Source organism: Chiloscyllium punctatum, chromosome 27, assembly GCF_047496795.1.
Source record: "Chiloscyllium punctatum isolate Juve2018m chromosome 27, sChiPun1.3, whole genome shotgun sequence".
NCBI lineage: Eukaryota > Metazoa > Chordata > Chondrichthyes > Orectolobiformes > Hemiscylliidae > Chiloscyllium > Chiloscyllium punctatum.
In genome coordinates this window covers 16235252-16249919 of record NC_092765.1, presented here as the reverse complement: position 1 = coordinate 16249919, position 14668 = coordinate 16235252, and the positions used below count along the sequence as shown (strand labels likewise).

The 14668-nt window shown below is 42.7% G+C and overlaps 1 protein-coding gene across 4 annotated transcripts in view; it reads right to left on the bottom strand.

Moving 5' to 3' along the window:
• Positions 1–14668, bottom strand: part of LOC140453474 (synaptotagmin-like protein 1) — a 153532-nt gene that overhangs the window by 36721 nt on the left and 102143 nt on the right. For all 4 annotated transcript variants that reach the window (XM_072548179.1, XM_072548182.1, XM_072548181.1 and 1 more), the window contains 2 exons: positions 10125–10161; positions 9445–9500 (listed from right to left, as the gene is read on the bottom strand). In XM_072548179.1, coding sequence (XP_072404280.1) covers positions 9445–9500; positions 10125–10161 — 93 coding nt within the window. The remainder of the gene's footprint in view (positions 1–9444; positions 9501–10124; positions 10162–14668) is intronic.

The window sequence follows — 14668 nt, the reverse complement described above, 5'->3', positions numbered from 1 at the left end:
GATTTCAGTGAAGTGTTTGATAAGGTTCCCCATGGTAGGCTATTGCAGAAAATATGGAGGTATGGGATTGAGAATGATTTAGCGGTTTGGATCAGAAATTGGGTGGTTGTGAGAAGACAGAAGGTGGTGGTTGATGGGAAATATTCATCCTAGAGTTCAGTTACTCATGGTGTACTGCAAGGATCTGTTTTGGGGCCACTCCTGTTTGTCATTTTTATAAATTACCTAGATGAGGGCATAGAAGGATGGGTTAGCAAATTTGCGGATGGCACTAAGGTCAGTGGAGCCGTGGACAGTGCAGAAGGATGTTGCGCATTACAGAGAGACACAGATAATCTGCAGAGCTGGGCTGAGAGGTGATAAATGGAGTTTAATGTGGAAAAGTGTGAAGTGATTCACTTCGGAAGGAGTAACAGAAATATAGAGTATTGGGCTAATGCTACGATTCTGGTAAGATGGCAATGGTAAGATTTGTTCAGTATTTCCCAGGAGCTGAAAAACTACGCCATGTTCTTAGTGACCTGCAACACATTACTAATGAGGATGAGCACCTCACCAAGACCTTCCCAACACCTCCACTACTTCCTTTAAACAACCGCCAAACCTCAAACAGGTCATTGTTCGTAGCAAGCTGCCCAGCTGTCAGGACAACTCCATACAACCCTGTCACGGTAGGCGCTGCAAGGCGTGTCCGACTGTGGACATAGATACCATTATTACGTGTGGGGACACCTACCACCTTGCACATGGCAGGTACTCATGTGACTCAGCCAACGTTGTCTATCTTATACGTTGCAGGCAAGGATGCCCGGAGGCATGGTACATTGGGGAAACCGAGCAAAGGCTACGACAACAGATGAATAGGCACCGCACAACAATCAACAGACAGGAGTGTTCCCTCCCAGTTGGGGAACACTTCAGTGGTCCAGGACATTCGACCTCGGACCTTCGGGTGACCATCCTCCAAGGTGGACATCGGGACAGGCAGCAGCGAAAAGTGGCCGAGCAGGCACCCATAGGGAGGGCCTCATCCGGGACCTTGCTTTCATGTCACATTACAGGTGACCACCATTGCACTATACACATACACACACGCACTCCTATACACACAGATGCGCACACAGACACCCACACACACACCCTTCCAGCCACACACACTCCCACATGCACCCCCTCACAGACTTAAGACACTCTACACTCACTACACACACATTTTCTCAGACTCACAACCCCTAACTCAGACAGACAGACACACAGACAAAAACCCACATGCACTCATTTTGTGGGGTGAATTTGTACTTGCAGGGTTACATTATCCTTTGCTCAAAAACTGCATTCACGTAGAACTCTGTTATCTCACTTTTTCGATTAGAATCAATCTAAACATCATGGTATAGACAGAGAACACAGGGGGCTAACACCTTCAACATATTGTCCAGCTATCACCATTGTTAACAGCTAACCTGAGAATGCAACTTTTTAAAAACAGTTTTGTGATTTACACATGAAAGAAGTGAAACTATCATGGTATTCAAACAGATGAAAGACTTAACAGAATCAATTTTTCAATGTATAATTTCAGTTACATCACACTGTAAATTTTTGCTATAAATTGTGTGTGTTAGGATTGAGCCCTCCACTATCACCTGATGAAGGAGCGATGCTCCGAAAGCTAGTCTGCTTCCAATTAAACCTGTTGGACTATAACCCGGTGTTGTGGGATTTTTAACTTTGTACACCCCAGTCCAACACCGGCACCTCCAAATCAGGTAAGATTCTTGGTAGTGTGGATAAGTTGAGCGATATTGGTGTCCATGTGCATAGATCCTTGAAAGTTGCCACCCAAGTTAATAGAGTTGTTAAGAAGACATATGGTGTGTTAGCTTTTATTGGTAGAGAGATCGAGTTCTGGAGGCATGAGGTCATGTTGCAGCTGCAGAAAGCTCTGGTGTGGCTGCATTTGGAGTATTCCGTACAATTCTGGTTGCTGCATTATAGAAAGGATGTGGAAGCATTGGAAAGGGTGCAGGGAAGATTTACCAGAAATGTTGGCTGGTATGGAGGGAAGGTCTTACAAGGAAAGGTTGAGGAACTTTAGGCAATTTCCGTTAGAGAGAAGGTGGTTGAGACGTGACTTAATTGAGACATAAAAGATGATCAGAGGATTAGATCTGATGGAGAATAACAGCCTTTGTTCCTCAGGTGGTGATGGCTCACATGATGGGACATAGCTTTAAGTTGAGGGGTGATAAATATAGGACAGATGTCAGAGATAGGTTATTTTTGCAGAGTAGTAAGGACCTGGAATGCCCCGCCTGCAAAAGTAGCAGACTTGCCAACTTTAAGGGCATTTAAATGGTTATTGGATAAACATATGGATGATAATGGAATAGTGTAGCTGAATGGACTTCAGATTTGTTTAACAGGTCGGCATAACAAAGGGCCGTAGGGCCTGCGCTGCGCAGTAATGTTCTATGTCCATCTTACTTCTGCTCCATCCCCTGTTCCGACGTATCACCATCATCAACATATCACCTTCCAAGTTACCTTCCCCCAGCCCTTGTTATGAAGATGTGGGTGTACCTTCAAGAGTTAAAAGCAGAGCTACTGGACACAGCACCAAATGTATTCAATAACAACAATGTAAGTAACACTGGGCTGAACAATTTGCGTAGTTTGTTGCCTGGAGACAAAATCAAATTCAAATTCTGCCCATCAGTGTAAATTGTATTCTGGATTAGTGGTGCTGGAAGAGCACAGCAGTTCAGGCAGCATCCAAGGAGCAGCAAAATCGACATTTCGGGCAAAAGCTCTTCATCAGGAATAAAGGCAGAGAGCCTGACGCATGGAGAGATAAGCTAGAGGAGGGTGGGGGTGGGGAGAAAGTAGCATACAGTACAATAAGTGAGTGGGGGAGGGGATGAAGGTGATAGGTCAGGGAGGAGAGGGTGGAGTGGATAGGTGGAATAGGAGATAGGCAGGTAGGACAAGTCCGGACAAGTCATGGGGACAGTGCTGAGCTGGAAGTTTAGAACTAGGGTGAGGTGGGGGAAGGGGAAATGAGGAAACTGTTGAAGTCCACATTGATGCCCTGGGGTTGAAGTGTTCCGAGGCGGAAGATGAGGCGTTCTTCCTCCAGGCGTCTGGTGGTGAGGGAGCGGCGGTGAAGGAGGCCCAGGACCTCCATGTCCTCGGCAGAGTGGGAGGGGGAGTTGAAATGTTGGGCCACAGTGCGGTGTGGTTGATTGGTGCGGTTGTCCCAGAGATGTTCTCTAAAGCACTCTGCTTGGAGGCGCCCAGTCTCCCCAATATAGAGGAGACTGCATCGGGAGCAATGAATGCAATAAATAATATTAGTGGATGTGCAGGTAAAACTTTGATGGATGTGGAATGCTCCTCTACGGCGGAGGGAGGAGGTGTAGGCGCAGGTTTTACAGTTCCTGCTATGGCAGGGGAAGGTGTCAGGATGGGAGGGTGGGTTGTAGTGGGGCGTGGACCTGACCAGGTTGTCACGGATGGAACGGTCTTTGCGGAAGGCGGAAAGGGATGGGGAGGGAAATATATTCCTGGTGGTGGGGTCTTTTTGGAGGTGGCGGAAATGTTGGCGGATGATTTTGTTTATGCGAAGGTTGGTAGGGTGGAAGGTGAGCACCAGGGGCGTTCTGTCCTTGTTACGGTTGGAGGGGTGGGGTCTGAGGGCGGAGGTGCGGATGTGGACGAGATGCGTTGGAGGGCATCTTCAACCACGTGGGAAGGGAAATTGCGGTCTCTAAAGAAGGAGGCTATCTGGTGTGTTCTATGGTGGAACTGGTCCTCCAAGGAGCAGATACGGCGGAGGCGGAGGAATTGGGAATACGAGATGGCATTTTTGCAAGAGGTAGGGTGGGAAGAGGTGTAATCCAGGTAGCTGTGGGAGTCAGTGGGTTGTAAAAAATGTCAGTGTCAAGTCGGTTGTCATTAATGGAGATGAAGAGGTCCAGGAAGGGGAGGGAGGTGTCAGAGATGGTCCAGGTAAATTTAAGGTCAGGGTGGAATATGTTAGTGAAGTTGATGAATTGCTCAACCTCCTCGCGGGAGCACAAGGTGGCGCCAATGCAGTCATCAATGTAGCAGAGGAAGAGGTGGGGAATGGTGCCGGTGTAATTACTGAAGATCAACTGTTCTACTTAAGCCGGTGTAATTACATATGCAGTCATTGTTTTTACCTAGTGTAAATTGTAGCCCAATAAAAAATACCAATTTCCAACCAAAATTGAATTGAGTATACTGACAATCTTAAAAGCCAATAATACAATCCAATGCTCTGGGGTATAAGAACAGGGGAATATTGAACAGTTGAGAGGAGAACTGACAAGCCCAGGATGAAAACAGACTGCCTGAAAAATAGCCCTCTTAAAATGGCACCTTTTTGATCAGTAACCAATGATGAAGAAATTCTTAAGAAAAACAACAGAAGATACAGGAAGATCCGAATAGAAGAATGAAAGCTGCCTGGTTTTGAGATAAGAAATGTTGTTTTGTAAATCTTAATTGGGAATTTTAGCAGAGTAGTATTATAGAAGGGAAGGTAAAAGAAATTGTAAATAGTGGTTTGTTAATTATTCTGTTATACTTTAAGAAATAAAGTTGTTAATTTTTACTTTCCGTCGTTCTTGGTCACTCGAACTTTTGCAGATTACTGCACGGGATAAATATTTTCTGTGTTGCTGGTTTTAAATGAAGCAGGACAATTTACCCTGTGTCTTAACACCCATCCCCCCTCCCATTTATCTCTCAGCCCCCTTGGGCCCCTACCCCACTACATTCCTGATGAAAGGCTCATGCCCAAAATGTTTACTCTCCTCCTCCTCGGATGCTGACTGATATGTTGTGCTTTTCCAGCACTACACTTTTTGACTATATACAGAACTGCCATGCAGTTTAAAAGATTTGCTATTTCCATAGAATCTTCACAGCGTTATGAACTCAACCACTGGCAAAATAGAACCAGATTCGAAAATGAAACCTGCTTGAAAGACCACCATTTATTTTTGTAAATTTGGTTACTGTGGCTAGTTGCCAGTCACTGAACATTTTCATACAAGGATGCCAATGTACTTTTAACAAATAAACATAGTAAGTGGAATTGCAGGCCAACAGGGTGAAAAGTGCGTTGGCATGCTTTCTTCAATGTTTTCTTAGCAACATTCTCCAGACGCTTAATCCCAGTGAATTATCATTGCTAATTTGATGATGCTGTAAGTTTTACCTTGCAGCAACTTTCCATAGAGTCACCAATTGTGATTTTCTCCATTACGGTCTCTCTGCAAAATACACTGCCATAGGCCTACTCACTCACATTTACTCACTGAACTCTTAAGGTTCAGGGCTAGTTCTAGCTCTATCTACTGAGTTATAAAATTATACAGCAGAGAAACAGGCTCTTCAGCTCACCATGTCTTTGCAACTAAATACCACCAAAAAGGCTAATACCATTTACCTCCACTTGGTAGCCTACTATACTCTGGTATTTCAAGTGCTTGCCTGTATGCTTCTTAAATCTTACGAGAGTACCTACCTCCATCATCCTCTCAGGAAGCATATTCCATATTTTTATCACCCTCGGGGAGAAAACCTTTTTCCTCAGATTTCTTCTGAATCACTTATCCCTCACCTTAAACCTATGCCCTCTGGTCTTACTTGCACATCCAAGTCATTAACAAACAGCAAGGATACCAGCACCTTTCCCTGTGGTACAGTGTCCATCATAGATTTCTAATCACAAAAATAACTCTCCACCATCAGCTTCTGCCTCCTCTTTGCAAGACAATTTTGCCTTGGATCCCATGGACTCTTACCTTTTGGACCAGCCTATGTCAGAGCTTGTCAAAGCCTTTACTGAAATCCATGTAAACCACATCAACTGTGCTAGCCTCATCAACAATCACCTGTTGAAAACACTCAACTAAATTAATGAAACAGGATCTCCCTCCAATACATGAGTGCCAAATAACCCTGATCAATTCCTGAGGTAAAAACAATGACTGCAGATGCTGGAAACCAGACCGTTCCCTCCGTGACTACCTGGTCAGGTCCACGCCCCCCTACAACCCACCCTCCCATCCTGGCACCTTCCCCTGCCACCACAGGAACCGTAAAACCTCCACCCACACCTCCTCCCTCACCTCTATCCAAGGCCCTAAAGGAGCATTCCACATCCATCAAAGTTTTACCTGCGCATCCACTAATATCATTTATTGCATTCATTGCTCCCGATGCAGTCTCCTCTACATTGGGGAGACTGGGCGCCTCCAAGCAGAGCGCTTTAGAGAACATCTCTGGGACAACCGCACCAATCAACCACACCGCACTGTGGCCCAACATTTCAACTCCCCCTCCCACTCTGCCGAGGACATGGAGGTCCTGGGCCTCCTTCACCACCGCTCCCTCACCACCAGACGCCTGGAGGAAGAACGCCTCATCTTCCGCCTCGGAACACTTCAACCCCAGGGCATCAATGTGGACTTCAACAGTTTCCTCATTTCCCCTACCCCCCACCTCACCCTAGTTCCAAACTTCCAGCTCAGCACTGTCCCCGTGACTTGTCCGGACTTGTCCTACCTGCCTATCTCCTTTTCCACCTATCCACTCCACCCTCTCCTCCCTGACCTATCACCTTCATCCCCTCCCCCACTCACTTATTGTACTGTATACTACTTTCTCCCCACCCCCACCCTCCTCTAGCTTATCTCTCAACGCGTCAGGCTCTCTGCCTTTATTCCTGATGAAGGGCTTTTGCCCAAAACGTCGATTTCGCTGCTCCTTGGATACTGCCTGAACTGCTGTGCTCTTCCAGCACCACTAATCCAGAACCTGATCAATTCCTGCCTTTCCAAGTGTTGATTATCCCTGTCTTTTTTTTTCTAATTCTTATTTTCTAATAATTTCCCCACCAATGAAGTCAGAATAACTTGTCTGTAATTAGCTGGCCTATCCTTGCTGCTCTTGAATAAGGAACCACATTAGCTATCCTCCAGTGAAATGTTAAATATCTATGCCAAGGGCCCAGAAATTTCTTCCCTTGCCTCCCATAGCAGCCTGGGATACATCTAATTAGGCTCTGGGTATTTATGCACATTTACGCTTAGTATACTTGGATTATTAAAACAGCTCAAGATTTCTTTCTAGCTCTGATGGCGTGGAGGACGATAAAACTAACCACACTTTTGCTGGTATGGATCTTTTCTTCTAAACTGAATGTGCTTCCCACTAGCCTTTCTGTGGGTTGTAAAAACTCAAATTAGTGAATACTTCAGGGATCATCTTAGCAGGCAGCTTATTTCGCCATTTAGCTTCAGTCACATGATTTGAGAAATGCGGTTTTGACCCACAGCAGGAAAAAAAAAGTCTGAACCTTACAGAAAAATTACTTGCTCAGAAATAAAATCCAAAATCCATTGATGTCGACTTTGGAATCCAAGTTTAATAATGATAACAATAATAATAATAACAACAAATAATATGAATAATAAAAATACTAGTATGATAAAAACGTTTGTCACAAATGTTTGCTTCCCTCATGATCACATCTTCTATTAGTGAAGTGATTTCAACCTAATTGCCAAGATTATTCCTCCCTGCTACTATTTTTCCTACATAAGATGATAAGAACTGGGAGCAGGAGTAGGCCATCTGGCCCTTCGAGCCTAATCCATCACTCATGATGATCATGGCTAATCTTTTCACGGACTCATCTCCACTTAGGCACATTTTCACCATATCCCTTAATGACTTTATTTTTCAAAAATGCATCTAGGTTACCTTTAAAAAAAAAGAGATTACTATAGTTGCGTCAATTACTTCCCTGGGGAAGGAATTCCATAGATTAACAACCCTCTGGGTGAAGAAGTTCCTGCTCAGTTCAGTTCTAAACCTGGTTCATCTAATCGAGCCCATGCCGTCTTGTCCTGGTTTCACCTACCAATGGAAACATCTTATTTATTTCTATTTGATCAATTCCATTCATGATTTTATGTTTCTATAAGATCCCCCCTCATTCTTCTGAATTCCAATGAATATAATCCAATCTACTCCGTATCTCCTCATAAATGAACCTCCTCAACTCCAGAATCAATCTAGTGAAACTCCTCTGCACCCCCTCTAATGCTAGTACATACTGCCTTAAATAAGGAGACCAAATCTGCACACAGTACTCCAGGTATGGCCTCACCAGCACCTTGTACAGCTGTAACATTACCTCTCTGCTTTTAAACTCAACTCCTTCAGCAATGAAGGACAAAATTTAATTTCCCTTCCTAATTACTTGTTGTACCTGCAGACCAACCTTCTGCGATTCATGCACAGGGACACCCAAGTCCCTCTGCATAGCAGCATGGTGCATTTTACCATTCAAGTAATAATTTATTTCACTGTTACTCCTACCAAAATGTATGACTTCATATTTACTAAAATGTATTCCATCTGCCTGACCTTTGCCCACTCACTCAATGTATCTATGTTCCTCTACAAAGTTTCACAGTCCTCTGCACACTTTGCTCTGCCACTCATCTTCGTGACATCGGCAAATTTTAAACACTATACACGTGGTCGCCAACTCCAAATCATCTATATAAATTGTAAATAATTGTGGTCCCAACACCGATCCCTGAGGGACACCACTAGTCACTGATTGCCAGCAGAATAGCACTCATTTATCCTCACTCTTTGCTCCCTGTCAGTCTACCTTTTCTATTGATCTTAGAACCAGACATATTTAGCTTCCAATCCTGATTCACCTTACAGCCATGTCCCAACAGAGGATATGACATGTAGCCATTAAGTGGAACTTGTTTTTGCAACTCGCTCATCTCATTCTTTTTCCTCCCTGCATTTGCATAAAGAATACCTCTTGAGCCACACATTGTAACTGTCTTACTGCTCTAGTGTTCTACCTATGCAATTCTTATTTCTAAATTTCAGGTTTGCACGTTTTAGTTTCTTAAACATAATTTCTGAGTGTTACTATACTCCTTTTTAAATTGATATTAAACTATCTTTTACATAAATGTTTCCACCTGAAATGTTCCCCCACTTATTAGTTACAAATCTTTGTAAATGCCCCATTATCTTGAATCTGGTCCAATGTCTACCATAACGATTGAGTTCTTTCTCGCCTCATACTGGTGCCAGTGTCCCATGAAATGGAATCTCTCCCTCCCCAGCTTCTCTTTCTTTATTCTCTTCCACCATATTCCAGCCCTTTTTTCTCTACCTACTGCACCCCTCATTGCCCTACCTCCTCTGTCCCTCCTTGACTTTTCATTCTATTTCATCCATAGAACTGGAAAGGGAGAGAAGGAAGTACTGCTGGTAAGTTGTTTATGCTCCAATCCAACAAAATCATGTGTGGAGTAGTTCAGTTTAGAGAACGTATACAAGGGTTACAAGTTTTGTTATGTTCATTACCTGTACTGAAATTGTTGGGACCAATATGCTGTCTTCCTCAGTCTGCAACACATCATCTATGGTATATGGAGCACATATGGGTTACAAAGCAATCAACATGATCATAAAACATGTATAAAGAACACAGAGTGAGTCAGCCAATATGATTTTGGATTGGTTTAAGGGGATGGGATAACTGGACAACAGATCTGCAATGTGTATGAAGATTCTTACTTTGCCTTCCCCAAGTTGAACCCAGTCTGGCTGACACCAGAATCTGTTATCCTGCTTATTGTGATGATTTACATTAGGTTTCTGGGACTGGAGAGAGAACAGTCGTGAATTCAGATAGTGCCCTGCACCTGCAGTCCCTTTCTCAGTGTGACAAGGCCTAGTGCTTAGAATACAACCAATACCATCCTGACAAGGCCCAGAAAAGCACATCTGACCCCACCACTGCAATGCTTAGTCTTACTTCCTTCTAGGGCTTAGGACCTCCCCTTTGCACCCTTCCACAGGTATTGGGACTCCCCACAGAAAAGAATGTGTGTGTGTGTAAGTAGTAAATATTAAGAAAACAAATGTTTAGTTTCACACAAGAGCAAAAATCACACATCAACATCTTGGTTCCAACCTCAATGTTGATCTTCAATTCTTTATTCCCACACACAACCCTTACTCTGATTCCGGTGTCATCCTACCTGCTGTTTCAGAGATCACGTGGTTATTTTTCTGGGTCTGAAAGAAAACATCCAAGTATTATCCAAGAAAAAAAACAGTTGTGTTCAAGCAACTTTAATGAACGATAACTAAAAGCTGAAAATGAATTACCTTCTCAAGAACATACCTTTTAGAATTGTTTTGCTGATATACAATGCAGTTTTTAACCTTATTATCTATATTTGTGAATCCTTTTGCCCTTCTGCCCTATTTGTTTTTGCATATTCAATAGTTTCTGTGATGTTTCTCTTTTCCTAAGAAAGTGCATTACTTCATATTTATCAGTGTGACAGTTTATTTGCTATTGAACTGCCATGTGTCTAGCTGTGAGCTTCTAAAATATCTATTCTTAATATTTGGTACTGTCTACAGATTTTGATATTGAATTAAATTTAATAAATCTAGATCAATGTAAATTATGAATCAATGGATGAAACATTCATCCATGTAGAAAACCCATTCTTTACCTTCATCCAAACTGGATAACTATCCTTTACACTACCTCTCTGTTTTCTATTTTTTAGCCAATTTTTCATCCAGTCAACTATTGTTCAACTAAATCCACAAGTGGCGGTATGGAGCCTCAGTGGTCAGCACTGCTGCCTCAGCGCCAGGGATCTGGATGAGATTCTAGCCTCAAGCAACTGTTGGTGTGGAGTTTGCATGTTCTCCCCGTATCTGCATAGGTTTCCTCTGGGTGTTCCAGTTTCCTCCCTCAATTCAGAGATGTGCAGATTAGGTGAATTGACCATGTTAAATTGCCCCATAGTGTTCAGAGATGTGTGGGTGAGGTGCATTAGTCAGGCAAATGGGTCTGGGTGAGTTACTCTTCGGAGGGTCAGTGTAGGCTTGTTGGGCAAAATGGCCTGTTTCCAAGAGATTCTGTTCCAAGTAGTGCTATCCTCTCATGAGCTTACTATATGGTACATTATTAAAGACATTTTGAAATTTTTAGGAGAACAGCTGCAACTTATCCAATCTCTTTTTGTAACTGAAGTCTCTTATCCATGCAACTATTCTCAAACCTTTACTGCACCTTCTCTAAACTATCTCCAGATCCTTCTTAAAATGAATTACTAGAATTGAATGCAATATTCTTGTTGAGGCTGGCATTTTATAAAGCTTATCACATTTTCTTTTCTTGTATTCATTTTCACTACTTATAAAACTCAAATAACACGAGGCTTTTAAACTATTTTCTCAACCAGCCCTTACCAACATCAATGATTTAATGAGCATTTACTTCCAGATTTCAGTTCCTCTAGAATTATAACCTTCAGACTATATTGCCTGTTGTTTTTCCTACCAAGATATGTCACTTCATATTTCTCTTCATTAAGTTTCGTCCATCACATGTCCAATCATTCAACCAGGTAAAAACAATGACTGCAGATGCTGGAAACCAGATTCTGGATTAGTGGTGCTGGAAGAGCACAGCAGTTCAGGCAGCATCCAAGTAGCTTCGAAATCGACGTTTCGGGCAAAAGCCCTTCATCAGGAATAAAGGCAGTGAGCCTGAAGCGTGGAGAGATAAGCTAGAGGAGGGTGGGGGCCAGAATCATTCAACCAGCCAATCTACATCATCTTGAGATTTATTAGTATCCACCTCATGGTTTACAATACTTCCAGGTTTTGTCTCATCTGCAAATTTGAATTTGTGCCTTGTACATCTAAATCAAATTCATTAATATACATCATGAAATGCAGCAGTTCAGTATATTTTTCCTCCAGTCTCAAAAACAACAATTTACTACTGTGTTCTGCCATTCTTCTAAGTTCATGGCAATGCTGCCACTGTACCTAGTGATCCATTGTTTTCAACTTTGATCACAGGCCAAATACGTGGCACTTTTTCTCCTTGAATACTCTGTTCAAAGACAGGTCTAATCCACACCATGCACCAAGAGTAAGGGAAGGAGCCAGTTTCTGAATCAAGCTCAGCCAGAAGTTACTTGCTACTGGCACCAACTGGATGCACAGCATCTCTTCAGTCAACTGGCACCCTCTAGGAGTTCAAGTGCATGGTAACCTACACCTTTCCACTCATTTTCCAACCTGGAACTGTGGTTAGAGTTGGTCAAGTGACTAATTTCTTTCCAGCACGTGGCTGACCAGGAATTTCCTTGTTTTCATCACCTGTCACTGGTACATAACCTGGAGTTTGGCCACATTATGATCACACCATCCTTGGCCATCAAGTCCTAGAGTGGGATTTGAATCTGGAGCTGTGAGCTCAGAAACAGGGAGACTACCAAACTCATAACGAGACCACCTCATGCAGCACTTTGTCAAAAGCCTTCTGAAAGTCCATATACACCACATCATAGTACCCTCATTAACCTTCTTTGTTACCTCAATCAAAAAACTTGCTAAGTTTAGCTGAACATTATAGATCTTAAATAAATCTGTGCTTGTTTTCCTTCATCTATCCTTGATCAAATGACTGTTAATTTTGTTTGAAGTTATTATATCTAAAGAGTTTTCCCCATTAAGGTTAACAAATTGGCCTGTAGTTGGCTGGGCTTATCCTTAGAATCTTTGTTTAAACAAAAGCATATTTCTCCAGGAAAGATTGGGAGGCTACAGCCAGTATACATTCCACTCGAGTTTCCACCATTAATTCCTCAGTCACTTCTTTGTATAGATCCCTTCTTGTATCTGTGACTTCTCACCTTTAAGTACAGCAGACCTTTCCACCAACTTATCTTTTTCCAGTTGTTAGCTAGCGAGTTTCTCAACTAATGTACTTCTTTTACAGAAACTTCAGCAACATTATCTTCCTCACCATTTCTCTGTCCCAAATTCCGCAACCAATGGAGATAATTTTCGACCATTTAACTCATTCAGTTCTCTGCAGCAGCTTAAAGCTACAACAAATCGTCCCTTAGTTATAATATATTCCAGGCAACACAATACTAGTTTGTAATGATTTCTGAATGAGCTGCTATTGGATGCCTTGAATCCCTGTATGTTCCACAGGGTCATGGAGTCAGAGTGACAGAGACGTACAGTATGGAAACAGGTCCTTTGGTCCAACTCGTCTATGCTAACCAGATATCCTAACCTAATCTAGTCCCATTTGCCAGCACTTGGCCTATATTCCTCTAAATCCTTCCTATTCATATACCCATACCTCTATAAGGTCACCGCTCAGCCTTCAACACTCCAGGGAACACAGTCACAGCCTATTCAGCCGCTCCCGATAGCTCAAATCCTCCAATGTTGGCAACATCCTTATAAATCTTTTCTGAACGCTTTTCACAACATCCTTCTAATAGCAAGGAGACCAGAATTGCATGCAATATTCCAAAAGTGGCCAGACCAGTGTCCTGTATAGCCACAACATGACCTCCCAACTCCTATACTTAAGACTCTGACTAATAAAGGAAAGCATACCAAATACCTTCTTCACTATTCTATCAACCTGCAACTCTACTTTCAAGGAACTATGAACCTGCACTCAGGAGGTCTCTTAGTTCATCAACACTGCTCATTAAGTGTATAAGTCCTGGGGGATTCAAGATCGCGATGACCCAGGAGCATTCAGTTTTTGAACAAAGTACAATGTAACCCTGCAAGTACATTGTACTTTGCTCAAAAACTGCATGAATTCATGTAAAACTCTTATCTCACTTTTTAGATTAGAATCAATCTAAACATTATGGCATAGACAGAGAACACAGGGGGCTAACACCTTCAACATATTGTCTAACTATCATCATTGTTAACAGCTAACCCGAGAATGCAACTTTTTAAAAAAAGGTTTTGTGATTTACACATGAAAGAAGTGAAACTATCACGGAATTCTAACAGATGAAAGGTTTAACAGAATCAATTTTTCAGTTACATCACACTGTAAATTTTTGCTATAAATTCTGTGTTAGGATTGAGCCCTCCACTACCGTCTGATGAAGGAGCGACGCTCTGAAAGCTAGTGTGCTTCCAATTAAACCTGTTGGACTATAACCTGGTGTTGTGTGATTTTTAACTTTGTACACCCCAGTCCAACACCGGCATCTCCAAATCATGACTTGTTAGGAAGTAATGTTTCAAAGGACATTGAGCGGCTATGCAGAATCTGGACTCAGGAACTGTGGGTGGAAATCTCGTCAGAAGTGTGGGAGGATATTTTGGAGAATGTAAAGAAGATTTTCATTTGTAACAGGACGCAGGCTATGCAACCGAAGGTAGTCCAAATGGCTCATTTGGCACTGGAGGGGCAGCTTGCGAATTTTAAGACAGGAGCCAATGTACCCCAAATGTAAAACAGATGTTGGCACTCTTACTCAGTGTGGTTTTGCCACAAGCTTCGCTGGTATTCAGATGCCATAGCGAGTGTTTTGAAGGTGGTTTTGGGAACTGAGATTAAGTTGGATCTGGTGTCCCTCCTCTTGGGTCTTCCAAATCTCCCCTCTTTGGACGTGCATGGGAAGAAATTGTTTAACATTCTTTCATTTTGTGCAATGAAGAACATTCTAAATGAGCTGGGTGTCGGAGAAGCCCCCGGGACTTTCAGGCTGGTGCA